The sequence below is a fragment of the Bos grunniens genome, chromosome 5, assembly GCF_055505025.1.
Source record: "Bos grunniens cultivar Pamir isolate PY7600 chromosome 5, Bosgru_T2T1.0, whole genome shotgun sequence".
Taxonomy (NCBI): Eukaryota; Metazoa; Chordata; class Mammalia; order Artiodactyla; family Bovidae; genus Bos; species Bos grunniens.
Window position 1 is genome coordinate 28,317,349 of NC_141169.1, and position 27,979 is coordinate 28,345,327.

The 27,979-nt window shown below is 50.9% G+C and overlaps 2 protein-coding genes across 2 annotated transcripts; one reads left to right on the forward strand and one right to left on the reverse strand.

The window, feature by feature from the left end:
- The first annotated feature begins 2,251 nt into the window (after positions 1–2,251).
- On the forward strand, positions 2,252–9,149 carry LOC147371555 (keratin, type II cuticular Hb3). The gene is made up of 9 exons (XM_086403840.1): positions 2,252–2,635; positions 4,239–4,447; positions 5,549–5,609; positions 5,731–5,826; positions 6,407–6,571; positions 6,845–6,970; positions 7,223–7,443; positions 8,140–8,171; positions 8,649–9,149. The coding sequence occupies exons 1-9, from the start codon at positions 2,252–2,254 to the stop codon at positions 8,834–8,836; spliced, it is 1,482 nt and encodes a 493-aa protein (XP_086259966.1). The 3' UTR covers positions 8,837–9,149.
- Positions 9,150–16,845: 7,696 nt separating this feature from the next.
- Positions 16,846–23,817, reverse strand: LOC147371556 (keratin, type II cuticular Hb1-like). The gene is made up of 9 exons (XM_086403841.1): positions 23,377–23,817; positions 22,431–22,639; positions 21,580–21,640; positions 20,703–20,798; positions 20,309–20,473; positions 19,933–20,058; positions 19,514–19,734; positions 17,727–17,758; positions 16,846–17,592 (listed from the first exon to the last, which is right to left on the reverse strand). The coding sequence occupies exons 1-9, from the start codon at positions 23,743–23,745 to the stop codon at positions 17,411–17,413; spliced, it is 1,461 nt and encodes a 486-aa protein (XP_086259967.1). The 5' UTR covers positions 23,746–23,817; the 3' UTR covers positions 16,846–17,410.
- Positions 23,818–27,979: the final 4,162 nt, after the last annotated feature.

Below are 27,979 nucleotides of genomic sequence, written 5' to 3' on the forward strand. Positions count from 1 at the left end.
CAGTGAGAAACTTCCAGAAGCTCACCAGTTCCAGCTGAGACAAGAGGAGAGAAATATCTGGTTCTGTCTTGGCAGATGTTTGAGCCAGCAAGGGCTGAGCAAGAAAGTACCAACCAGCATGCCTCCCACAGAAGCGCCCCCAAAGTCCCACTGGCCATTCAGCTGGACTCAGTCACCCCCAAACTCCCAGGCTGCCTCCTGTGTGTCTCACAGCTGATGCCCCTATCCCACAGAGCCCATTCCAGGCACAGGAGTCTGTGGATATCTGTGCCCAGGGCTCAAGAGGAGGGCCTGGGAAGGTCTGTTTTCAGCTCCATGTGTATGTTGCCCAGCTCCCTGCCAGATCTCCACAGTCCACCCATTCCCTGCCCTCCCAGAAAAGATGGCCCCTCCCTGGGACATAACTGACCACTCACCTGAGAGGTGGTAGGGAGGGCGAAAGGTGAGGCTCTGGGAGGATGCTTGGAAGGCTATTTTTAGCCCAGACTGGGTCAGCATTTGGTGGCAGTGGGTCAGGAAACAGGTTCATCAGAGGAGTCATCCTCAAGTACAAAGGTGCTCAAGAGACATACGCTTGGAAGGGTTTATAGGCTCAAAGTCTCAGATTAGGGAAACCTCCTGGCTCAGTCCCATAGTCCACCCATCAAAGTCATCAGTGGTCCATGTTCAAAAGGAGGTGGGCAAAATAAGGGAATTTGGCTTTCAGGACAGCCACATGAATCCCCACCTCTGCTCACCCAAGGATCCTCTGAGGGAGGAAGTGACACCATTTCAGGACTCTGGTGACCTCCCCTACCTCCAACACCTTTCACTCTTCCAAGTGGGCACATACACACCGACAGTCATCACTCAGCTTCCCTGCTAGGAAACCAAAGGACTTCCACCCCACCAACATCTGACCCCAACTCAACCTGGGCATTAGGGGCATCCTCCTACCTGTGACCTCTCCCCTTCCCGCAGTGGACAAGCCTTGGCATCCCTGTGTCCACGCCAACCCTCTTCTGCCTCCAAATACCTCCAGTCTCTGCTGGATTTCCAGGACCTAGCAAGGTGCATGGTTGGCACTGGATTAGAATGTACCAAATGAATGAAAGAATTAGTGATGGCACAGTTTCCAAATCAGAACTGAACTCCTTCCTTTTCTCCCACCCACCCTAGCCTTACCCCACCCTGGTCCTCCTTCAACACACCTCCAAGGATGCTCCCTGGATTAATCCTGCAGCTCTGGGGTGTTCTACTCTCACCCCTGCCCCCTGGCCCACCAGTGTGTGCTCAGCTGCTTCAGTCATGTCCGACTCTTTGTGACCCTTTGGACCCTATGGACCCGCCAAGTTCTTCTGTCCGTGGGGATTCTCCAGGCAAGAATACTGGAGAGGGCTGTCATTCCCTTCTCCAGGGGAGCTTCCTAACCCAGGAATCAAACCTGCATCTCTTAAGTCTCCTGCATTGGCAGGCAGGTTCTTTACCACTAGCGCCTCCCGGGAAGCCCATCAGTAGTGATGCCTAGAACTCTGAAGAACAACCTTGGTTCTCTCCTGAACTCTCTGACTCAGATTCTCCTGTGTCCCATTGGATGCCCCATGGCTCCTGCCTTCCTAGGAATATCCAAAGTGCAGGGGCCATGCTCTCTCCCAAATCTCTCCCCCAACCCCCATCACTGAATAGGCTCTGGGTAGGAATAGCTTAAGAGAAGCTCATTTTGATGGTGAAGAATGGGACATACTTTAAGAGATAAAGGCAAAGAGGCCCATAACGAGAAGTTGTGTGGGACAAGCCAACCCCCCATGGGACAGGCCAACCACTCTACTCCAAGGCCAGGTCATAGGTCCAGGGCCCATAGTCCAGCCCTGTGCCTTCGGGAAAGGATTTGGGGAGCAGGCTCTACCCCAGGTCACTGCAACTGTTGCCTACACTCAGAGCATGGAGTCCAGCTAGATACTTGTAGGAGGTCTCCACTTCCAGTAGCAATGGGACGGGGAGAGGCCATGAGGAAGCTCATAAATGGCTTTGAAGATGAAACAGGCCTGAGGCCGAGATTGTTGACACAGCTCTACTGAATAGGCAAACAGTTGGCTCTTAAGAGGCCAGGGTGATGCCAAGCCAATAAAATGCAGCTATTTTCTCTTTGCTGCCCCTTTTACTGCCAGCTGCCCTGGTGCATAAAAGGGCCTGCCACAGCTCAGGGAGCACAGGCCTTTGGCTCAGTCCTCTGCCAGCTTCTCCACTGTTCAGACACCTCCCTGTCTCCAACATGACCTGTGGCTTCAGCACTGTGGGCTCTGGATTCGGCAGTCGCGCCTTCAGCTGCGTCTCTGCCTGCGGACCCCGGCCTGGCCGCTGCTGCATCACGGCCGCCCCCTACCGCGGCATCTCCTGCTACCGCGGCCTCACCGGGGGCTTCGGTAGCCGCAGCATCTGCGGGGGCTTCCGTGCTGGCTCCTTCGGCTGCAGCTTCGGGTACCGCTCCGGTGGCGTGGGCGGCCTCAGCCCTCCCTGCATCACCACCGTGTCAGTCAATGAGAGCCTCCTCACACCCCTCAACCTGGAGATCGACCCCAATGCGCAGTGCGTGAAGCAAGAGGAGAAGGAGCAGATCAAGTGTCTCAACAGCAGGTTCGCTGCCTTCATCGACAAGGTGAGTCTCCTTGATCATGCCTTTCCTGAATCCCACCCATGCTCAGGACCCCAGCTGGGCACTGAGGAAGGAGTCAGAGACATGCCCACAGAAGCCCTCAGGCCAAAAGGAGAGGAAGTCATACCTCTTGAACACAGACAGAAAGACAAGAATAGGTTCAGAAGCTGCCTAGTCTAATGGGGGAGACAAACTGAAAACACAGAAACAGAACTAGGGGCAGAAACTCTAGTGCTGAGAGATAACATCCTGTGAGCAAAGGGCCGCTGTGTGGGTGTTCAATGCATTTGAGGACCAGCAGCTGCTTACTTGGTAAGGAGGTACTCTCCATGTCCAAGCAGGGCTGGTGACTGCAATACTGGAAGGCTGCCCAGAAGGAATCTCCTGGTTCACACAGAGCCCTTTATATAACAATGGTTACTTGGCCACTGAGCAGGGCCCAGAATGGCCTGTCCATGCCTCTGTGCATGGGATCCAGGGGTGAGCAACAGACTCGGTCACCACTCTCCTTGGCCTTGTGGAGAGGAAGGTAGTATGTGGTCTGGTTGAAACCATCTGCAGATGTCAGTGTCCAGCTCAAGTCTCCTCCACTGAATCCAGGCAACTGCCATGAGGCAGTGGTTTGAGGGGCCAGGGGAGAAGGCTTCATTGAAGAAAAAGTTCTGGGGCCAGGGAAGGTTATCCAGAGCCAAACTTGTGAGAATTCATGCTACAGAGATACCCACCAGGAAGGGCCAAAAGGATCTGGAGCTCTTAAGAGCATGAGAGACCAAGAGTAGCACAAGAAAGGACTTACCAGGGATGTGGCAAAGTTATTACACAAAAGGACCTGAATGGGGTGGTGGGCCAACCTCATGGAAGAAAAGTGGATGTGAAATTTCTCTTGGGCACAATTGTCAGCAATTATTGTAGTAAGAGAAGCCCGCTCCCCCCACCCCACCCCCACCCCACAGGGCAGAAGATCAAAGTTGGAATTCTTCTGCCACTATGAGATCTCAGGCAGTTAGGGAACCTCTCAATCCTATAAAACTTCCTCATCTGTAAAACAAGGGAGTTGGCACACACCACATCCCTGCACTAATAGTCCAGGTGACTATTATCCTAATTGCATTGTTGTCGTAGGATTTTGATTATTGGCACATACTTTACTTGTTAACTTTTACAGTTGGTCTTTCTAAAAAGGTTGACCTGTTCATTTGCACACTGACAGTCACACCTGTCTTGGAATAGTAGACATTCTGCATTCGGGTGCTTTTCTGCAACAGGGCTCATTAAACTCTTAGCAAGGCAAGCAGTCAGGACAGGGTTAAGTGCTGGGCCCAAGGACACATTATTAACAAGAGCAGCAGGGTCTGGACTCTGCATGGCTTTAGTGTTTTCCATGACAGTAGGTACACTGCCTTAGAAGAGACTGACATTAGCTCCAAGGAAGGACTTCCAGGAGAGCCACTGAGGCCCTAACATGGTTTAAAGAGAGGGGACATAATGCTTCTGAGGACTCTGAGTCAGAGAGCTGGGGATCCTGGGTCTTGGTGCTGGGACCCTCCCCACTCTTGCCCTCTGGTCCTACAAGAAGAGGTTCTCAGGCTCTGCCTCTGTGCGGCAGGTGCGCTTCCTGGAGCAGCAGAACAAACTACTGGAGACCAAGCTGCAGTTCTATCAGAACCGCCAGTGCTGCGAGAGCAACCTCGAGCCCCTGTTCGAGGGCTACATCGAGACACTGAGGCGGGAGGCCGAGTGCGTGGAGGCTGACAGCGGAAGGCTGTCCTCGGAGCTCAACCACGTGCAGGAGGTGCTGGAGGGCTACAAGAAGAAGTGAGTGTGGGAAGGCACCGGCTCTGGGAAGGGCTTGAAGGTGGCTCCCAGCACAGGGGAGCATCCAGACTTGTGGCTGGGTCTCTGCCTGATGATCAGGAAGAGCCTGTGCTCTCTGCCCCTCCTCGAGGTACATGGGTTCCATGGGTGGGTCCTGGCCCCCTGGGGACGGAGCTCAGCCTGACTTCCTACCAGCAGGTCAGGGAAATGATGTTCTCTCCCTTTCTTCTACCCATAGATCTTCTCTTAGGACCCCAGAAAAACTAACATTGCTGATCCTTTTGAGTCTAGCTTTCAAAGTCCTGGACCTTCTTTTGAAGTTCACCCCTTCACTCAGCTAACACTTTTTGAGCACCTATCAGGCACCAGGCAGATCTGGACAGGGTGATAGCAATCCAGGGGCAAATGATAGAGCCAGCTCGTGTTTCTGTGGGGCTTACAGTCCCCTGGTAGGCAGAGATGGCAGAGTCACAGACAGAGACCTCCGATGACAAAGAGTGACACAGAATACGAAGGCACACACTGGGTACTCTAAAGGAACCTTGTTTCCAGAGCTGGCCACCATCCTTCAGTTATACTCTTAGCCATGCACTGCCAGGCCACCATGCTCCCTGCCTCTAGCTCTGAGCAGGCCTGCCCACAGAGCAGGAGGAAGCAGCAGGCTCCACATCTCTTGGCTGAGCCAGGAGGAAGATGACAGAGGGGAGATCCTACCACCTGTAGCAAAGCCAGGGGCAAGGGGAGGAGTCAGAGGAAAGGGAAATGCAGGCCTGGGTGAGAAAAGAAGGCACCTGCCAGCCCCAGCCACACACACACGCACACGTGCACACACACACTCGCACACACACAGCTTCTAGATCCTACCCCCGGCCCCCCTTCCACCCTCACCCCACTGAGGAGCTCAGAGGTGATATGAAGGTGGGTGTTTCAATAGTCCCATGTATCCCAGGAGGCCTGGAGCACCTGGTCCCACCCCATTTCTTTTGAAGGTGGGGAAATGAGTGGAGGCGGGGAGCTAGAAATCAGGCTTATTTGCTTGCATGCTTCATGGTCAAGTTTAGATTTGCTCAGAAGGAGCCCTGTTTTCCCCATACCCCTCAGGTATGAAGAAGAAGTTGCTCTTCGGGCCACAGCGGAGAACGAGTTTGTGGCTCTAAAGAAGGTAAGTGCCTGAGCCAAGCCCCTCCCTGAGCCCCTGGCCACCCTGTCCTCTCTGTCCTGCAATGCTGCAGCCAAGCCCGCAGAGTGACCTTGAATCTCACAGCCCCTTGAACCCCACACAGGATGTGGACTGCGCCTACATCCGCAAGTCAGACCTGGAGGCCAACTCGGAGGCCCTGATCCAGGAGATCGATTTCCTGCGGCGGTTGTATGAGGAGGTGAGAGGGTTCTTGGTCCTGATGGGCATCCCTGAGCCCCTGTCCAGCCCTCCCACTGGCCGGTTGATGTGGGAACACAGGCTGAGATTGAAGGGTTAGGCAGAGGAAAAGAGAAGCAAAATGGGACAGAATTAGTAAGAGGCACGGAATTAGTAAGGGTGACAACCTCTAGGACAGCTGTGCCTTGAGAAACCAAAGCCCAGGCACACACCTTGACCGCACTTTCTCTAGCTCAGATTTTCTCTGGCAGCCAGAAGCCTGTGGCTGGTCCATGAGAACAAGAAATGGGTCTCCACACAGGGGCCTGGACCCCAAGGAAGTGTCCCCAGCATGCTGGCTGCAGGGACAAGATTTACAGGGGCCTGAAAAATCCCCAAAGCAAACATTTGAAAAGTAATTGCACTTATTTCTAAATGGGATTTCTTATCTATATGGAAAGCGATGCAATTTCATCAGGGAATTGTCTGCTCCAAACCAGACTTTGGCTCCAGATGGACCAAAGAGATTACAGCCATTGGCGGGTGAGGAAAAGCTCAGATAATTTGCTTATACTTCCTCTTTCCTGACTCCCGATCCACAGGAGATCCGTGTTCTCCAAGCCAACATCTCGGACACCTCGGTCATCGTCAAGATGGACAACAGCCGGGACCTGAACATGGACAACATTGTCGCTGAGATCAAGGCCCAGTATGATGACATCGCCAGCCGCAGCCGGGCCGAGGCTGAGAGCTGGTACCGCAGCAAGGTGGGTGGTCCAGGACACCTGCCTCCTAGACACAGCAGTGGTAGGGACTTGAGGTATATATAATTAGAAAAACCTTTTTTTTTTTCCCCAGGGATTCTGATCCCTAGAGATGATAACAGAAGGGCAGACAGTTCTCAGGTTATAGTGGCAGGACAGAGTTGCAGTGTATGGTTACACAGGCTCAGCACTGTACAACCTGCAAATCATCCATGTTGTCCTGAGTGGGTTGAATGTCATATGCTGAGTTACATGAGCCTTTCTGCTTCCCTCCAGTGTGAGGAGATCAAGGCCACGGTGATCCGGCATGGGGAGACCCTGCGCCGCACCAAGGAGGAGATCAACGAGCTGAACCGCGTGATCCAGAGGCTGACAGCTGAGGTTGAGAATGCCAAGTGCCAGGTAAGGAGTGTTTGAGGCCCACCCAGGGTCTCACCGGCAGTGTGTGTGTCCAACTGGATCTCACCATTCACTCTCCAGCCCATCTGGATGACTTGAGTCCTAGGTTATGGCCACTCAGGGAGCCCTAGGTGATAAAAGGGAGAGGTCTGTTTCTGGGGTGATCTCATCTGGGTGGAGAGACTGGACACATCCAGGAAATGGACACAGAGACCCAGAGGCCATAACCCACCTTGTTCTCTCCTGGGCCCTTAGAACTCCAAGCTGGAGGCTGCAGTGACCCAGGCTGAGCAGCAGGGCGAGGCAGCCCTCAATGATGCCAAGTGCAAGCTGGCCGGGCTGGAGGAGGCCCTGCAGAAGGCCAAGCAGGACATGGCCTGCCTGCTCAAGGAGTACCAGGAGGTGATGAACTCCAAGCTGGGCCTGGACATCGAGATCGCCACCTACAGGCGCCTGCTGGAGGGCGAGGAGCAGAGGTGAGGATCACCTCAGTTGCCGCATGAACTCTACTTGCATAGGTCTGCCCACTTCTGATTTTTCCTCATCCTAGTCTCAGTCCTAAGAACTGGTCCCAAGCTAGACTCTGAGGTCTTTGAAACCCGTATCTCGAAGGACTAGAACATGGTCAGTAGCATACAGAGAGGAAATGAGGGCCAGTGCCACTGCAATGTCCAGAGTCCCAGAGAGCCCAGGGCCTTCCTAGATTTAGAGCCGAGGTGCCCTACTTCCCAGTTCAGAACATCTTCAAATTATTCCATCCTCAGCTCTTGCAAGATCCACTCCCGGCCAGGTTTCTTGGCAGTCATCCTGCCCTAGGGTGGAGATGCTGGCCAAACTCTGATCCTGGCCTCATGTGACTCCCCAAAGGAAACTTCCTCTTACTAAAGCTGAGCCCAGCCAGGTATGCCAGGTATTGTTGCTCCGGCTGTGCACTGCACAAAAGCAGCCAACTGAGGGGCAAGTGAGGCTGAAATTCAGTATATACTCTGTTTGCTAAATAGTGTGCCCTGGCATTGCTGCAACTGCCAGAACATCACTTTATAAAAGTTAACACAAGGGCATAAATATAGGCCAGAAATAGCCCATTTGACCCATCCTGGCACCCAGGGGAAACTTGAGGATCTTATTCTAACCTGTTTTCTCTTTTCCTTTTTTACCTTTTCCCCACTCAGGCTGTGTGAAGGCGTTGGAGCTGTGAATGTCTGTAAGTATTCTGAGCCATGAAAAGGAAAATTCTAGATTGGGCAATAAGAGTGTCCTGGCTATGAGTGTGTAGAGATACCAGGAGGAGTGTTTCAAATAATTCCCTCAGTAAATGGGAGTAGGTTAGTCATACAGTAGGAGAGACTGAGATTAGCTAACAGGAAGAACCTCACAGCATGAATGGGATTGGAAAAAGATCACTGCAGGAAGGGACCTCAGATGTCACACAGTACAACCCTCAGCTTGTATAGTGAGGACACGAAGAGAGCAAGGAAGGGACTTGCCCAAGGTCACAAAGGAGATCCAGGGCCAGAAGCCAGGGCTCCTGATTTGCCCGCTGTTTCCATCCACACCTTCAGAATACCAGCTGAACCTTTGTGTCCTCCCTGGGAGGGCTGAACAGATAAGAGAGGCCAGTGAAGGTGGCCAGATGCGGTGGCCACTAGCAGGCCTCCTGATACCGCGCTCGTCCCCGCAGGTGTCAGCAGCTCCCGCGGCGGGGTCGTCTGCGGAGACCTCTGCGTGTCGGGCTCCCGGCCGGTGACGGGCAGCGTCTGCAGCGCCCCCTGCAGCGGGAACCTGGCGGTGAGCACCGGCCTGTGCGCGCCCTGCGGCCAGCTCAACACCACCTGCGGAGGGGGTTCCTGCAGCCTGGGGAGGTGCTAGGCGGCCCCCGGGGAGAGCCAGAGAGGCCCCTCGGCCTGCCAGAAGTGCCACCGCCCCCACTGCTGCCTGAGAACAGCAGCGCCTCGGTAGCTGGCCCTCTCGTGTTCTGAGAATACACCACGCCCTCCTTTCCATCAGCCTCTTCTCTGCTCCGCTCCTCTAGTCGCACCTGAAGGGGATGCAGCCTGGGGAGGGACTCCTCCCTTCCGCTGTCTTGGCCTCTGGCCTCGCCCAGGAAGAAGAGCGCACCTTCCCATGTCCCCTAACTCTCTGGCCTCTTGTTCCCCCTCCATTTCTCCAATAAACCGAGGCACCCGCTTTCTGTGCTGTGATGTCTGGCTTTCTGGGAGTGAGCCCCGTGCACCGACTGGTGAGCACCCCAGCCCAGGGAGAAGGCCTGAGGACTGGAGTGCTTCTGGCCTGCCCTCAGCCTGTGTTCCTGCAGGGCCTGTCCCCGAACGCTGCCGGCCTCCCCCTGGCCAGGCAGTGCTGACCTTCCTCCTCAGTCGCTCCTCTGGGTCTGGGGTAGCTGGGGACTTATTCCTCTGACTGGTTTTGAAGGGACCCAAAGGAGGGCACAGGAATCCGCTGGAAGGCTATGTATGTGTGTGTTCGTGTGTGTGTGCACACGCACTTGTGTGCACACTTTTAGCCCCCTTCCCACCCACCGTGCTTTCTGGGCACACCTTCACTCTGCTGTCCCACCTCCACCACACAATGCACCACGGCAGTAACCGTCACAAATGCCAACAGCCACCTCAGGGGGCCACCCTGTGTCAGCCTGGACCCCACCCCACCTCATCCCCACTGCTGTCCATCAGACAAGGGGAGATGAGACCCTTGACTCTGGCCCCTCCCCCGTATGCACCCCCCCTCAGCACCTGGAACAGCCTCCCTGCAAAGCCCTGTAGCTGGTAAGGGGATACTGTCTACTGACTCTCCCAACTGCCCCACTCACTGCCCTCACCCCCACATACCTCAGAGCTTCAATCTGGAGGCTAAGATGGCTCCCCTGCCCCCAGTATGGCCTGACCATGCATGTCCTCTGTTCAGGAAGTGTCTGGGAGGTCATAGGAGGAAGACCTTGAGGAGCCCCAGCCCCACTCTGGAAGCACCAGGCCTGTAGTAACCCCTCTTCTGTGTCGCCCATTTCCCTCCCACCGGCCCTCTCCTTGTCTGCCTTTGCCTCGCCTTATCCCAGAGCCTGGTGCTGGTCCTTCCTCAGGCCCTGACCTTTCTACCCAGCTCACCACACTATCTCTGGAGGACCCAGAACCTTCCCTCACTCCCTCCTGGCTCCTCACCCAAGCCCCTTTGCTCCCCGTCACCCTCACTCCCTTCCCCTCTCTTGAACTCTGAGTCTCTGGCCTTTCACGTCCTTGCTCTGCAGGCTAGGCTCTCAGCTCTTCCGTGGCTCACTTCCCTCACCCAGGCAAACCTCAAGCATGAAAATGCCCCAGAGTCCTTCCCTCAGCACTCAGAGCACGCTCCCTGGACAATGACCTCCATCCTTGCCTTCTGTTACCACCACCGTTAACATCCTCCCGGGTTCAAGTCCTCCAGCTCGAGTCCCCATGGCTCTCCGCTGCTCTGACCTCACTCCTCGGCTTCAGACCCACTCGCCCCAGTTTCTCCAAGACCTCTCCACTTGCCTGTCCTGGAGACTCTTCCAACCCACAGACCTTTCAGCTGAACTCACTATTCCTCATTCCCTCCACTGAGGTCTCCTCCTGCCTCACCTGTCAAGGTCATCATCACAGCTGCCCAAATCTGAGCCTCTAAGATCTGTCCAGGCCTGAACTCTCCCCTTCAAAACCAAATAACCCCTAAGTGCTCTCCTTTCTACCTCCTAAGTATTCCTCTCATCCATCTTTTTCCTCTCTCTGCTGCTGCTACCATCCACATTTCGGCCACCACCGTCTTGGTTGGAGACCTGCTGGTCTCCCCTTCCAATCTACACTGAGCAGCAGCCAGAGACATCTTTCCAAAACACAGATCTGACAGTGGATGAAGTCAAGACTCTTGACCATGATGCACCAGTCCTGTGTATCTGGCTGTGACCCATCTCTCAGTGTCTCTCATCCCTCCCCTGCTCTGACTTGGGGGCCCTGAACACCTCTTAAATGAGAGCTGTCTTTTGCACAGCAAAGGAAACCATAAACAAAATGAAAAGCCAACCCTCAGAATAGGAGAAAATATTTGCAGACGAAGTACTAACAAAGAATTAATCTCCAAAACATATAAGCAGCCCATGCAGTTGAATATAAAAAAAATAGACAGCCCAATTAAAAAATGGGTGGAAGAATTACATAGACATTTCTCCAAAGAAGACGTACAGATGGCCAACAAAAACACATGGAAAGATGCTCAACATTACTAATCATTAGAGAAATGCAAATCAAAACTGCAATGAGGTATCACCTCAAACCAGTCAGAATGGCCATCATTAAAAAATCTACAAACGATAAATGCTGGACAGGAGGTGGAGAAAAGGGAACCCTCCTATACTGTTGGTGGGAATGCAAGTTGATACAGACACTATAGAAAACAATATGGAGACCCCTTAACAAAATTAAAAATAGAACTACCACATGACCTAGCAATCCCACTACTGGGCATATACCCAGAGAAAACAGTAACTCAAAATGACACATGCACCTCAATATCTGTAGCAGCACTGTTTATAAGAGCCAGAACATGGAGACAATCTAAATGCCCCCCAACAGACAGATGGATAAAGATACAGTACAAATATATCATGGAATATTACTCAGCCATAAAAAGGAACAAAATTGGGTCATTTCTAGAGGCATGGATGGACCTTTCAGTTCAGTCTCTCAGGCATATCTGACTCTTTGCAACCCCATGGACTGCAGTATGCCAGGCCTCCCTGTCCATCACCAACTCCCAGAGTTCACTCAAACTCATGTCCATCGAGTCAGTGATGCCATCCAACTATCTCATCCTCTGTCCTCCCCTTCTACTCCTGCCTTCAATCCTCCCCAGCATCAGGGTCTTTCCAATGAGTCGGTTCTTCACATCAGGTGGCCAAAGCATCGGAGCTTCAACTTCAGCATCAGTCCTTCCAATGAATATTTAGGACTGAATTCCTTTTGAATTGACTGGTTTTATCTCCTTGCAGTCCAAGGGACTCTCAAGAGTCTTCTCCAACACCACAGTTCAAAAGCATCAATTCTTTGACTCTCAGCTTTCTTTATGGTCCAACTCTCACATCCATACATGACTACTGGAAAAACCATAGTTTTGACTAGACAGAACTTTGTTGGCAAAGTAATGTCTCTGCTTTTTAATATGCTGTCTAGGTTAGTCATAGTTTTTCTTCCAAGGAGCAAGTGTCTTTTAATTTCATAGCTGCAGTCACCATCTGCAGTGATTTTGGAGACCAAGAAAATAAAATCTGTCACTGTTTCCATTGTTTCCCCATCTGTTTTCCATGAAGTGGTGGGACTGGATGCCATGATCTTCATTTTTTGAATGTTGAGTTTTAAGCCAACTTTTTCACTCTCCTCTTTCACTTTTATCAAGAGGCTCTTTAGTTCCTCTTCACTTTCTGCCATAAGGGTTGTGTCATCTGCATATCTGAGGTTATTGATATTTCTCCCAACAATCTTGATTCCAGCTTGGGCTTCATCCAGCCCAGCATTTCACATGGTGTACTTTGCATAGTAGTTAAATAAGCAGGGTGACAATATACAACCTTGATGTATTCCTTTCCCGATTTGGAACCAGTCCATTGCTTCATGTCCCGTTCTAGCTGTTGCTGCTTGACCTGCATACAGATTTCTCAGGAGGCAGGTAAGGTTGTCTGGTATTCCCATCTCTTTAAGAATTTTCCATAGTTTGTTGTGATCCACATAGTCAAAGGCTTTGGCATAGTCAATGAGCAGAAGTAGATGTTTTTCTGAAATTCTTTTGCTTTTTCTCTGATCCAGTGGCTGTTGGCAATTTGATCTCTGGTTCCTCTGCCTTTTCTAAATCGAACTTGAACATTTGGAAGTTCACAGTTCATGTGCTATTTAAGCCTAGCTTGGAGGATTTTGAGCATTACTTCAGAGGCGTGTGAGATCAGTGCAACTGTACGGTAGTTTCAGCATTCTTTGGCATTGCCTTTCTTTGAGATTGGAATGAAAACTGACCTTTTCCAGACCTGTGGCCACTGCTGAGTTTTCCAAATTTGCTGGCATATTGAGTGTAGGACCTTAACAACATCATCTTTTAGGATGGACCCAAAGACTGTCATACAGAGTGAAGTAAGTAAAAAAGAGAAAAACATATATTGTATATCAATGCATACATGTGGAATCTAAAAAAGTGGTATAGATAATCTTATTTGCAAAGCAGAAATAGAGACACAGATGTAGACAACAAATGAATGGCTTCCAAGGGGGAAAGGGGTTGGATGGGAGGAACTGAGAGATTGGATTGACACATATACACTATTGATACCATGTATAAAATAGACAACTGATGGGAACATGCTGTATAGCACAGGGACCTCCACTTCATGCATTGTGATGTCCTAAATGGGAGGGAAATCTAAAAGGGATGACATATATGTATGTATTATGTGTGGCTGATTCATTTTCCTCTGCACTACAAGCTAATACAACATTGTGAAACAACTATACTGCCATAAAAATCAATATTTAAAAATTGAGGCCTGCCCAGAGGCTCTACAAGGGCCTTTTCAGTTCTGACCTTTTGGGGAAGTGACTCTGAACTCTGCTCTGGGATTGTAACACCTCCTTCCCGGGGACTTAGCAAGGATTCTGTAATAAGCTTGGGAAGTTGTCCAGGTGCCACCTGGGGGAGCCCAGGGACACCCCATGCCTCTGGAGGTGATGCACTTGCCTCCCAGCTACCAGCTCAAGGGACCAAGCAGGACTGACATTGTACACTCGACTTCTGTAAGAGCTTCATGTCCTAAGACCCTGAGCCCCACCTCACACCTTACAAAATTTTTTAAAGAATTAGAGCAGATCTAACTACAAGGAACAGAAACCATTCAAAGTGAAAAGAGGCCTCCGGGCTCCTAACCTCCTATAGACAAGAAGCAGGCTAAGAACACATGGGTTGTTTATCATGGAAAATAAAGGATGATACAGAAGATGAAGCCAAGATTCCAAAGGATAGAGACAAGGGCAGAGGAGAACCAATTCCAGGGAGCAAAACTAGGCACTAATCAGATACACTCCCAGTCTCTGCAACAGGAGGAATTAGCAATGGGTGCCCGACTGTACTTAGAACTGTTATGAATCAGGGATTTCTCTGTGTGTCAAATTTTTCCTCTTTCTAAACAGAAGTGCAGATTGTGGCTATCCTACCCCAGAGGTTCTACAAAGGGCCTTTTCAGTTCTGACCTTTTGGGGAAGTGACTCTGGACTCTGCTCTGGGATTGTAACACCTCCTTCCCAGGGACTTAGGATTCTGTAATAACTGAATGCAATGGTGAATGCATGACAGGTGTGGTGGACATAAATAATTGCCATCTAATTCACAAGACTTCAGCCTGAGGTAGATAATAATGGAGGAGCTACAACAAAAGAACCATATCCTAAGAGTCTCATGTGTTAATGGATCTAATCCAACCAGTGAGATCCTGATTTCCAGCCGATGTAACAATGGGATGAAATTTGGGCGGGGCCGGGGGGGGCGGTCTTTGGAGGAGTTAGCATATGTTGTTTGTGGGAGGGACATGAATTGTTGTGACCAGAGGGCACACTGTGGGGTCTGGTGTCCACAAGAGGACTTGGCCATTCTGTTCTTCTCTTCACACATAAGCCAACATAGGGTGGAGTCTGCTTCCCCTCCCCTTGAGCCTGAGCTGGCCCTGTGACTGCTCTGGCCAGTAGAATATGGTGGAAGTGAGCTTCTGAGCTCAAGCCTAAAGAGGCCTGGCTGCTTCTGCTCCCTACCTTCCTTCTTAGAACTCAGACAGCAAGCAGCTATGTGAGAAAGGCTCATATGGAGGAGAACCAAGTCCCTGGACTCCAGTTATCAATGCATTGTCTGTCAGCTCCAGATTCACCTGTCGTGGCCTGCTCTGTGAACATTTAGAGGGGCCCTTTAAATACTTTCCTTTGTTTACTGGAACAAGATGGAGCTTTGTCAGTAGAGGGTGATGGAGCGATAGAGCAAGAGGAAGGGGCTTTCCTTCCTGGCTCCAGCTTCCTCCTGGAAGACTCCTGCAGCACCCACAGTTTCTCCAGAACTTCTCCCGTGTTGCCATGGCTTTACTGCCGCCATGCACAGTGGTCAGCAGTATACTGTGGCCAGCAGTTTCCAGTATCCCCCTCGGGTGGTTTTGAGATGGAGACATGTCTTCATGAACAGGTCTCCCTAGTTTTCCCTGGATCTGAGGTCCAGATCTTGGCACTGGGGTCCACCTCCTTGGGTGCGCTCCCTTAGGTCTAGAGGTAGGGGCTGCTCCTTATAACTGCGGCCTCTGTATTCTTAGATTTCTTGCTTCTTACTAGCCAAACTCTCATGACTCAATCACCTATTACAGTTAATAATTTCTTATATTAAACTTCATCTGTTCAAATGATTGTCTCCTGACTGATATATCCTGGCCAATAGCTCCAGCTGAACTCCTAGCTAGTATGTGTTCTTAGTCATTCAGTCGTGTCTGACTCTGTGTGACCCCATGGACTGTAGCCTGCCAAGCTCCTCTGTCTATGATATCCAGCACCAAATCCAGCCATGTGAAATGAGGCCATTTTTGACCTTCCAGACATCCTAGCATCCCAAACAACATCACATAAAGTAGAAGAACTGCCCAGTAAGCCTATTGAATCACTAGAAAAAATAAAGCATTATAGTTCAAGCCTCTAAATTTTGGAGTGGTATGTTATATGCAATAGATACCTGAAACCTCCCTACAACCCAGTAGGTCTCATTATTCCATTTTACAGATGAATAAATTATAAAGCTCAGTGACAATCAGTGTCTTGCTCACAATTACAGAACTAGGAAACGGCTGAACCAATATTCAAACATAGGCTTGTATTAACCAAACTCCTTTAAATACATACTCCTTTAAATACACAGTCCTTTAAATACACAGTTCTCCCTAAGTCCTCACTTAGGGAGCCAGAAGGACCCTTAGGAATAGTGTCCACCATCCCTCATTCTCTAGCCAAAGAAACTGAGGCTCAGAGGGCAGAAGCGACTTGCCCAAAGTCACCCAGTTAGGAAATGGCAGAGTCAGGACTCTGAATTAGAAGCCTGATTCTCCTGACCCTCAACCTGAAGCTCTTCCTCTCCCTTACACTGTTGTCCCTCATGCCTTCCTTTCATTCTTACCCTCACCCATGTACTTTTCCCCTCCAGGAATGTCCTTGGCAGGTTGACAGAAGGAAAACACTGGTTGAGAAGCCATAGGGCACATCTGGCCATGTCTAGGGACAGCTTTGGTTGTCACAACTCAGGGAGGGTGGACTACTACTGCCGTGCAGTGGGTAGAGGCCGGTGGGCAAGTCACTGATCCTCACTAAAATTTAGCTTCTTCATCTGTAAAATGGAATCATGACACCTATTGGATTACAGGGAGGTTTCAGCTGTCTATTGCCCTTCTGGCTCCCTAAGTAAAATTATGTATTAAAGAGTTGGTTAAACCTATGTTTGAATGTTGATTCAGTCATTTACTAGTTCAGTAACTGTGAGCAAATCACTGATCCTACAATGCACAGGATACTTGCCCCCCAGTAAGGAAGTCTCTAGCCCAAAATGTCAGTAGTGTTGAAGTTGAGAATCCTTGGTCTAGAGAAACCCATGACCACACAAGGCTGGGAGGGATTCCCCATCTCCATGGGTCTTCTCTCGTTTTCTCAAGGCTCCGGTGGCTCAAGGCCAGATGGGCAGCTTCTACCACATCATTTTCACCTAACGAAAAATAACTGAGTGCATGAGAGGTCCTGAGGACATCACTGGCAGGGAGCAGCTATCTCAGGAGGGCCCTGGCATTTATGAGACTCTGAGGCACCAGGTCTGATTAGCCACAATTAGTTTATTGGAAACAAAGAGGGAAACAAAGACAAAAGAGCTTGCAGGCAGTTGATTCACTGGCTTTGTAGAAGCCTCCGCGGGCATCCTTGAAAGGTGATGGTCTCCCCTCCCACAGGGCATGGCCCTCAAAGAGTTACAGGAAAACCACCATCAGTGTTCCCCATGTCCATGCCACAGGTACCAGCACACTCGCAGATTCCCCAGGATGTGCAGATCGGGAGATTCCGGGACCTGTTTCCCGTTCCTCCAAGATTAGGTGAAGGGGATCAGGCAGGACCAATGAATCCAGCAAAACCCAGAAGGCAGAAGAAGGCATGAATCCTCAAGACAGCAAAACGACTACTAGGAAAGGCTACAGAAAGAGGTTAGGGTGCGCCCCAGCCTCCCCGGGGCTCGGGTGCCTGGCGGATGGCACGCAAAGGAAGCAGAGAGGGAGCAGGGAAGGCAGACCCTGCAGGCTAGCGGGCGGCCCGGGGGCGAGGGCCGGGGGTGCAACAGAAGGGGCGTTCCGGTGGCGCGACGTCCTGGCTGGGCCGGAAGGCGACCTTAGCACTTCTTACAGCCCAGGATGCTGCCGCCCACCCTAGAGCAGGGGCCGCAGGCGTCGGAGGTGCCCACCACCACGTTGCCGCTGCAGGGGGCGCTGCAGACGCTGGTGGTGACAGCAGGGGCAGCACCGGAGGCGCAGAGATCGCCACAGACGACGCCACCTCGGGAGCTGCTGACGCCTGAACGGGGTGGAGAACAGGCAGAGACGCGGTCAGACACTGCCCCAGCCAGGAGGCTTGGAGCGGCGAAAGTGCCCCTCCCTAAAGGCATTGTGACCACCCGGCTGGAGAATGGGGAGGGGCGGGCTACTTACAGACATTCACAGACCCGACGCCCTCGCACAGCCTGCGGGGAAAGGAAAAGAGAAAGGTCAGTGCCCTGAAAAGCCGCTGGTCCACACAGCCAAGGCGAAGGGTGAGGTTCCCCGCCCTCATTCTGAGCACTTGCCCCTGAAAGGCTCCATTAAGCGCTAGCCCTGGGTCAATGTATGGGTTCTCTCTAGCCTTTACTAGCTGAGCAACCTCGGATTTAGGGGCTTTCCCAGGTAGTGCTAGTAGTAAATTACCTGCCTGCCAATGCAAGAGACATAAGAGATGCGGGTTCGATCCCTAAGTCTCCAGAAGACGCCCTGAAGGAGGGCATGGCCACCCACTCCAGTATTCTTACCTGGAGAATCCCATGGACAGAGAAGCCTGGCAGGCTACAGTCCATTGGGTTGGAAAGAGTCGGACAGGACTGAAGCAACTTAGCACACACACAGCCAGCCTCCTGGGGAAAATCTACTCCCTGAACTTTTCGAGGATGAAGTCAAAATGCCTGTAAGTGCCTGATTTCTGCCATCAGGAACGGTAGTGCTTCGGGAATGGTAGCTCCTACTGTTTCTTTCTGTTCTTATTAACTTGTAAATGTATCTGAGGAGCAGCAGATTTAAATTCCTGAATCTGATCTGACTGGTATTACTAAAGAATGGGCTTCCGGAGGACAGAATTTTTTTGTCTATCCTTTTTCCTGCTGCAGAATCTACAGTGCCCCCAGATGATGCTTGGCTCAATAAATAACTTGCATGAATGAATGGGATGTTAGAACATATTGAGAGCAGACTCAGAGATTAGCTACATCTAGTCCCTCACTTAACAAATGGGTAAACTGAGGCCCAGAAAGGAAATAACCAGTACCACTCCAGCCACCTAACTCTATCCAGCCTGGGCTTCCTTCCTACGCGATGCTGTCTCCTTAAGGAAAACACAGAGTCCCTCTGAGAGACCAAAGCAAAGGGTTGTCTTAATCAGCTTCAGAAATGAGGAGAGTCTGCAGCTCACAATCTACCTTCCCAGGCCCACATTTCCTAGGGAATCCACAGCAAAGCTTCTCAGTTCATTCCACGAGTGTTTGGGGCAGAAGGATGGACCTTTCTGTTTCCAGGGGAAGAACCAAAGGGCGCGGCCTGTGACTATTGTCCTCACAGAAGCGGTTCAGCCGCCCTCCACCTGAACATAGACGGCTAATGACCAGTGAGTCTCCCTTTGCCCTCAAAAGAAGTGACAAGTAAAAATGCCCACCCAGAGCAGGCTACAGCTGCTTCAAGGGACCAGTCCCTGTTATCTGTCTACCCTTCATTTCACTTGCTGCAATGAACAAACACTTAGGCAAAGGCACTCTATAGTTAGAATATATAAGTGTGTGTTGATAAAATCCTCTATTGAAGCTGTCATTTGGGAGGAAATCTGAACTCCCAGGGCTGGAGCCAAGGCCAAGCTTGAGAATAGAGTTGGAACCCTGAGGGCCATGTGCAGTGAGGGCCAGGAGAGAAGAATCACTATTGAGGGAAGGTGACCTAGCCCAGACAGGGCTACTCTGGAACAGCAATTACTATGACCTTGACTCTGGGCTGTGAGAAACAGATTTGCAAAGACACCAATCCCAGATCAGCAACTAAGTGGGCATGAGAAACTGAAATGGGGCTAGAAACATACCTAAAGAAATTACTCAAATTACCTGTCCAGTTGCAGGATGGGGAGCTTTGTCAAGTAGGAAAGTCAGGTACACCGCATGATGAGAACCCAGGCAGAGCTGGGAGAGAAATTTGGCTACAGTACCCACCTCTGCTCCTCGCCCTCCAGCAGGCGCCTGTAGGTGGCGATCTCGATGTCCAGGCCCAGCTTGGAGTTCATCACTTCCTGGTACTCCTTGAGCAGGCAGGCCATGTCCTGCTTGGCCTTCTGCAGGGCCTCCTCCAGCCCGGCCAGCTTGGACTTGGCATCATTGAGGGCTGCCTCACCCTGCTGCTCTGCCTGGGTCACTGCAGCCTCCAGCTTGGAGTTCTAAGGGCCCAGGAGAGAACAAGGTGGGTTATGGTCTCTCCACACAGCAGGAATCTCTCCCCTTCATCACCTGGATCACCCAGAGTGACCGCAGCCTTGGTCTCAAGTCATGCAAATGGACTGGAGCATGAAAGGTGAGATCCAGCTGGGCACACACACTGCCTGTGGGAACCTGGGTGGGCCTCAAACAGCTCCTACCTGGCACTTGGCATTCTCAACCTCAGCCGTCAGCCTCTGGATCGTGCGGTTCAGCTCATTGATCTCCTCCTTGGTGCGACGCAGGGTCTCCCCGTGTCGGATCACCGTAGCCTTGATCTCCTCACACTGGTGGGAAGCAGAGAGGCTTGTGAAGCTCAGGACAGGACATTCCACCCATTCAAGGCACCACAGATGCCCAGTGCACAGCCTGTGAAACCATATATGGCAGCCCTGTCCTTCCACTATAACCTGAGAGCTGTCTGCACTTCTGTCACCATCTCTAGAAATCCAAATTGGCAGACAAAAGAAGCCTTGTTAATGTATACCTCACATCCCTTCCATCATGTCTAGAAGGCAGGTGTCCTGGACCACTCACCTTGCTGCGATACCAGCTCTCAGCCTCGGCCCGGCTGCGGCTGGCAATGTCATCATAGTGAGCCTTGATCTCAGCCACAATGTTGTCCATGTTCAGGTCCCGGCTGTTGTCCATCTTGACGATGACCGAGGTGTCTGAGATGTGGGCTTGGAGAACTCGGATCTCCTGCAGATGGTGGGGCAGGAGGGTGGAAGGGTCTTGTTTACACCTTGGCTTCCCCCACCACAGTGTGTAGAAGCCTTCTCAGCCCTCCTGATCTCCCTGGGCTTCCCCAAGGTCCCCCTCTGACAGCCTCATGGACTGCAGCTCCTGCTCAAACTCCTGTCCAACTCCGAACCCAAACCAACACCCTCTCTTCCAGATCCTGGATTCTGCCAGGGCTACAATCACTCACCTCCTCATACAGTCGCCGAAGGAAGTCGATCTCCTGAATCAAGGCCTCCACGTTGGCCTCAAGATCTGATTTGCGGAGGTAGGCACAGTCCACATCCTGGGAAGATGGGGAGTCTTTGAGCAAAGAGGACCCCTGGTGATCATCATCACCCCGAATTCCTCTCTTCTCACCCATTACAAGGAGGTGAGGAGGAAAGGATTCCCTGTGTTCCTTTTCCTGTCCCATCTCCATGCTGCCCTTCCCTGGAGGCATCTCACAACCTCCTCCCCTTCCAAGAACAAATGTCTTGTGCCTTTGAGATGAACCACCAGCCTTTCACCCCACCTACCTGAGACCTCTCACTTTCCAGCTCTCCTTTTCCCCTTCCCTGTACCAAAAAGCCTGCCAGACTGGCTCCCTTGCTCAACCACCTTGACCTTTCCCTGTTTCCCTATAGTCCTCCAAGACTCCACCTGGCCACTGTTGGCTCTGCTCCATCCTCCCCTAGATCCTGGGACTGTGCCCCTCCTCTTAACCAGACTCCTGAGACACTAGACAGGACACCATCCCTCAGAGAGAGGCATGAGCTACAGAGAGACTGAAGCTACCATGCCTCCACAGAATCCCAGCCACAGACTACTTCTGAAACACCACAGAACATCCAGAGGTCAATTCAGCTATACCCCGGCTTTAGGGCAAGGTGTTAGTGGATTGTCCAAGGTTACTGCCCTTGCCAAAGCCTTGGATATGCCTTTCATGACCTGGTCTATGGGAATTTCCCATCCTGAATTGGCAAAGTCACTGCTCCCCAAAGAGGATGAGACCATTGTTCTCCACAATGAGAGCCTGTCATTCTGAGATCCTTCATGGCTCTGCTTCCTGATCCCATGTTACTCACCTTCTTCAGAGCCACAAACTCATTCTCGGCTGTTGCTCTCAGAGAAACTTCCTCCTCGTACCTGGGGAAGAGGGCAGAGAGGGGAATCATGGCAGGGCAGGTCTCCCCAGAACCCCCTCCACATTTTACCAGTGAATGGGACGACACTAGGGAGGACCTCCCCACATAGCAAGATCCCTGGCAGCCCTGCTGGGTCCTCCCTGGTTGGACTTGGGGTGTGTCTGTGATTCTCTCTCTACTTGGAGTTGAGGGATCCAGGGGGTGACTCTTCTGGAACCTCATAGCCCTGCTGCCGAAACTGCTCTGAGGTCACCTCTGGAGGAAAATAAGGACTCAGCACCAGCCAGGAGTGGACAGCAGCCCCTCTGGGGCACTGCAGCCCCAGCCGCTCCCCACCTGGGTGTCCAACCTAGCTCAGCTGGGGGAGGACCTATGAATCTCAGAGGCCGTCAGCACTAGAGCAACCTAGACAGTGGAAAACCCAGAGACCCAGGACCTGGCAGCCCTGAGAGACACTGAGATTCATATCACATCCAGGTGCTACAGGTGGGAGCCTGAGGGGCCACGCCTGGGAGAATGCAGAAGCCTCCTCCCAACAGAGCACAGGGCACTGTTGCTGGGTGATCAGGCTTCCAGAAGAGAAGCCTGAAGGAGGGGAGAGAGACCTCCTAGGGAATCACGGCCCTACTCATAGGCATCTGAGCAACGACTGCCTGATGGGAGGATCCTGCTGCATACCACCAACTTGCCCTGCATGGTCACATCCCCTTCTTTGAAATGCTTCAGTCTCACCCAGTGGGTTGAATCCATGTCCATTTCCTGTGCCCAACATCACCCCCAGCCACACTCACTTCTTCTTGTAGCCCTCCAGCACCTCCTGCAGGCTGTTGAGCTCTGAGGACAGCCTCCCGCTGTCAGCCTCTACACACTCAGCCTCCCGCCTCAGCGTCTCGATGTAGCCATTGAACAGGGGCTCGAGGTTGCTCTCACAGCACTGGCGGTTCTGGTAGAACTGTAGCTTGGTCTCCAGCAGCTTGTTCTGCTGCTCCAGGAAGCGCACCTGCCATTTGGGGTGGGAGGAGGGGTCAGATGGCTCCTACTGCCCCAAAGCCTATTTGGAGGATGGAGGGGATTGGGGAGTGTGCTGATCTCTTTACAGTAAACTCCAAAACCAGGAGTTCAGCAGAAATTAGACAGACGGGGCAGTGGGAGACAAGGCAATTTCTGGATTTCAAGATAGTGATCATGTTTGTATTTTCTATATTAGGGTGAGAGCAAGGTGTTTGGAAAGATCATTCACTTCTCAGGTGAACTGAGTTATCCTGACCTGCTGAGTCTAGATGGCATGTGATCGGGAGCTAAGTAGAGCTCTTTTTGCATTTGACTGCCCCATCAGTGCCCAACTGGGACTTAGGCATGGGAGGCGGGGGAGGAGGTTCAGAACAGGTGTGATCAAGGACAAATACTTCAAGGCTGAACTGTGGTCCTGTTCCCATATCTTGTGTGCATTTCTTGATTCTTGTTTGCATGTATGCTTTCTTCTCTGACATGTGGTTCCAAGCCTTGTCCTTGTCTGTGGGGACCCTGCCTGTCTGGACAGAGGTTGTATATAATAACAGTGCTCTATTCAGGAGCCCCTGCTCTAGACTCATCTCTCTGGTCTGTTTGTGCCCTGGATGTGTGTCCATTTCATCAGACTGGGACCTGAAAGGACCACATCTCTACTGCCCTTGACTACCCCTTCACTGCCTACCCAGAAAGGGAAGGTTCAGGAAGGGTGTGATCAAGGACACTCACCTTGTCGATGAAGGCAGCAAACCTGTTGTTGAGACCCTTGATCTGCTCCTTCTCCTCTTGCTTCACGCACTGCGCGTTGGGGTCGATCTCCAGGTTGAGGGGCGTGAGGAGGCTCTCATTGACTGACACGGTGGTGATGCAGGGAGGGCTGAGGCCGCCCACGCCACCGGAGCGGTACCCGAAGCTGCGGCCGCAGTAGCCGGCACGGAAGCCCCCGCAGACGCTGCGGCTACCGAAGCCCCCGGTGAGGCCGCGGTAGCAGGAGATGCCGCGGTAGGGGGCGGCCGTGATGCAGCAGCGGCCGGGCCGGGGTCCGCAGGCGGAGACGCAGCTGAAGGCTGGGAGAGCACGGTAAGATCCGCAAGTCATGGTGTTTCTTTGGGGGCACGGGAGGCTCTCAGGAGGCAGACGGCCTAATGGACGGCGAGTGGACGAGGTGTTCACTTCTTGAACATCGTTGGGCCTTTTATATATGCGAGGAGCCTGATGTATCCACGTGTTAGGAGCAATTAGACACGTTTATGGGCTTGGGTTGTTTAGCTGCTGTTGCTCCTTCCTTAATGTTCTTAATTGGGTGCCAGATGAGGCCAGATGTTTATGGCCTTTTACCCTAAACTGCACAATTTTTGTCCTCAAAGGGCCAGCTCACCTCTCCTCACCCCACCCCAACCTCCTCATACACAGTTGGCGAAAGGTTTTTGAGGATAGGGGAGCGGTGACTCACGTTGGAAAGGAGGGCGGAGGAAGGCGGGGCTGCGGCTTCTCCCGTACCACCCATGTGATGTGCTCATGCCGCTGTCCGTGGTGCTGGTCACATCGGCACTGCAACACTGGGAGAGCGTAAGATCAACAGATGGGCTCCGTGATTTCCCTCACAGGGATGGCTGTTTTTACAGCACCAAAGCCTCACACACCTGCTCCCAGATTCCTCACCTGCACCCATCAGCCAACTCTCTGTATCTTGCCTCTCTCTCTGTTTCTCTCTTTCTCGCACACACACACAAACATACACACTGCGAACTCACATGCTGGACTTCCCATCAACAATCTCACAGATACTCATACGTGCTCATACACACATACATCTACCTCCACTTGCACCTGACAATCCCCTTCTTAGACCTTATTTGTTAGCCTGTGCTGAGAGGAGGCACTCCCTCCCACAGAGTCTTCCATGAGGCCTAAGGAGGTACACCTTGGCTCAGCAGTCTCCAGAATGCCCAGCCATTTCCAACAAGGCCCCAAGCAAGGATAGCCTGTCTAGATTTCACCTCCAGGCTCCATGATTTCCCCAGGGCGCAGAAGGACTGGGGTAGACACAGCTATTATAAGTTTTTTTATAGCTTTTGGCTCAGAATACAAGAGAATCTTTCTAGACAGAGCCATATAGAGGGAGCATCCAGCGCCCTGCCATCACCCCCCTGATCCTATATTGCTTTCCATGTTCTAACAACCCTGCAACATCCTTCTGTTTACAGCAATTTGTCAGTAGCATTAGAAGATGCTAATCCATATTGTCAGAACAAATCCATATTGGTGTGTACCATCCATCCAACATAGTTAGATTGGTCCTTGAACCTTATAAGGCTGGGTAGGAACCAGGACTCTTCCATGACTAGATCTATGTGATCTAGGGGAGCAAGGTAGTTCACTCCTCTTGGAAATGGACTAAGCATCTTCTTCCCAGGGCTGCCTTGGAGAATTACAGAGATGTGCATGCACTCAACAAACTCCAGAGCACTGTGCAGATGTGCTTTGTTGTAATCATTAAGAAGCAAGAGGCTCTGGGACTGCATTTTCTCAAAGTTCACATCATGATCCACAAATAGAAGCAACCAGAATTTTAATGAAACAGGTTAGGACAAAATCAAGTAGAGTAGAATATAGTAGAAAACATCAGAGTGTAGCATACATAATTAAAACACTTCAGGATCTTTTATTTCAATAGTATATGATATGTACGTATGTGTGTGCTTAATCACTATGAAAAATTATTTCTTACTATAATTGGAACTAAAAAGTTTAAATACATGGCTTATCAGTTAAGAACACATACCCAGAGTCCAAACTGCCTAGTTTCAAAGTCCCCCTCTCCCAGTTTCTAGCTATGTAACTTCAAGCAATTTCTTAACCTCTCCCTATTTCATTTCATGATTTGTAAAGTAGGGGTAATGCTACCTACCTCATATAGTTTTTATAAGGATTAAAAGAATTAATCCATGTCAAGCAGTTACAATAGAGCCTGACACACTCCTAAGGATGTAATCATATTAGTGGTAGGTGTCACTACTGCTGCAGTTATAATGTCAGGTTTGATGGAGAGGTAGAGATATGTGTTATTATTGTTGTTGCTACTGCTTCTGCTGTGGATATATCAGCATGTTTCATGGAATATACCTACCTACATTACTAAACCACATGTAAAATACCCACTAATGATGCCTATGTTAAAGGAATAATGAAGTGAAATGAAGTGAAAGTCATTCAGTCATGTCCTACTCTTTGCAACCCCATGGCCTATACAGTCCATGGAATTCTCCAGGCCAGAATACTGGAGTAGGTAGCCTTTCCCTTCTCCAGGAGATCTTCCCACCCCAGGGATCAAACCCAGGTCTCCCACATTGCAGGCAGAATAGACAGATTAAATTTTAAAATACATGGATAATTCTTAACACAACAGCTGGCACACAGCAAGTGCTCAAAATATGTTATCAACTCTTATTCTACCATGGAGTTAGTCTTAGGGGCAAGTAGAACTGGAGACCTTTCCTTTATCCTGAAAAAGAACCCAAAATCAAAGGTCCATCCTCAAGCCCAGCTACCTGAGGGAAGGCCCAATGAAAATCTCTCTTCTTAGGCAAAGGGAAAGTGTCACCAATCCTCAGGTAACTACACTACTGGGTGAAAAGAAAAGCTTGTACAGTCCAAAAAGTATGTTATCTGTTATAATTGATGAATTTGTGTTCCTTATTTGGCCTTAACAGACCATTAGAAATCTTTAGCCACAAATTAATGACATGCTCATTCACCTTGCCTAATGGTGAATTTTTATTTATTTATTTATTTTTGCCTAATTCTAAAATCTCCTGATTGATCAGTAGCCCAGGGATATCATGGGGTTGAGGTTGACAATCCATCCAAGTATAATGGAACTCTAAAGAGAGCAGGAATTCCACTGTGGCTGGACATATGGAAGTTGGATTTGAAGAAAAACTTGCCAGAAGGAGGGCAAATAGTCATGCCTTCCTAAGGAGCTTGCATTATGTCTCCCATTTAGGGGAGCTTTATGTAAAAGAGAAACATTCTTTATTCTGGAGTGGCCATCATGTTTGTGGAGACAGGGTGAACCAAAAGACCTTTATATCTGGAGATCAGAGCCTCTTCAGATCTTGTTTCAAGGGATGCCTGGAGAGAAGGGGTAAATCAGGTAATTTTAACATTGAGAAGTTCTTTTTCAAGACTCCCTCTAGTCCATCCTGCTCCTGTGAAGGATGTTGCAAAGCAGATGCCCCAAGATGGATGGTGGGTTAGACAAGGTAACATCTTGTTGCTAGATTCAAGAATTCTGTGATTGATGTATCCCTGCAATATGCTGAACCCTATCTTAAGTTTGGAAGGAGAGAGGAAAGCATTAAGAGGAGGAAGGAAATATGGATTCTGGAACTCCTGATCTGACAGGGAAGACAGACCCAGAAGTTCAGAAGTTCATGAGAAAGGGCAGAAGCCTAAGAGAGTTTGTTTATAGCTATACCATCAGATCCTCAGGAGCTCAATGCCTGTTGACAGTGCCCATTCCAGGACAGTGTGAAATACAGTTAGTCTGATGAGAAAGGTATGAACGGATCCCTAGAAAGGGTGAGGACAGGCTTCATAAAGCAGCAGGAGGGACAGTGTTGGTAAAAAAGATGTGCATGGAGGTATTTCAAAGAGTCAACAGTGGGGGCAATCTGAGGCAATCTCTTCTTCCTTGCAGAAGAGGAAGGTATCATGAGATGCTTTGACAGTGGAAAGCCAGTGGAGACAGAGACTTCCGAAGCAGGGCCCATGTCATTCTGCTGCATGGCTGCAGACGGGGAAGCAGCCTGTGAACTCTATATCTGGAAGATACCAAAGCTCTAGGCTTGCAGGTATCCAAGAGGTGTGCCAGAGCTCTGCCCCTCAGCCAAGACAGCCTGGGACAGGGACCAATTGTCCATGAGAACTCACCAGGGGAGGGAGGGCCAAAGGCAGTCCTAGAGAATCTGGCAGAGGGGGAAGCCTGACTCAGGAGCTCCACCCTTGGTGAGGTCCATTCCCACCAACCAGGCTGAGCCCCTGCACCTCCCCCAGCCCATGTCCCTGCCCCATAAGGGCTCATTTATTTAGAGCTGGAGCCTACCCTTTAAGTAGGTCTATACCTGTGCCCCTTCCCCCATGAACCTCCTTTGCTCTTCCATCGTGGAGTGTCCCACCATTCTCCCATGGGTCTTGCCCTTTTTCATCCTCCACTGTCCTCCACTTCCTTCCTCTCTCCTCTGTCTCCCCGAGTCTCCCTTCCATGCCATTCTCCTCACCCCAGTCAGTCTCCATCCTTCTTCCAAGTGGCCCTGGAGAGTAGTAATCT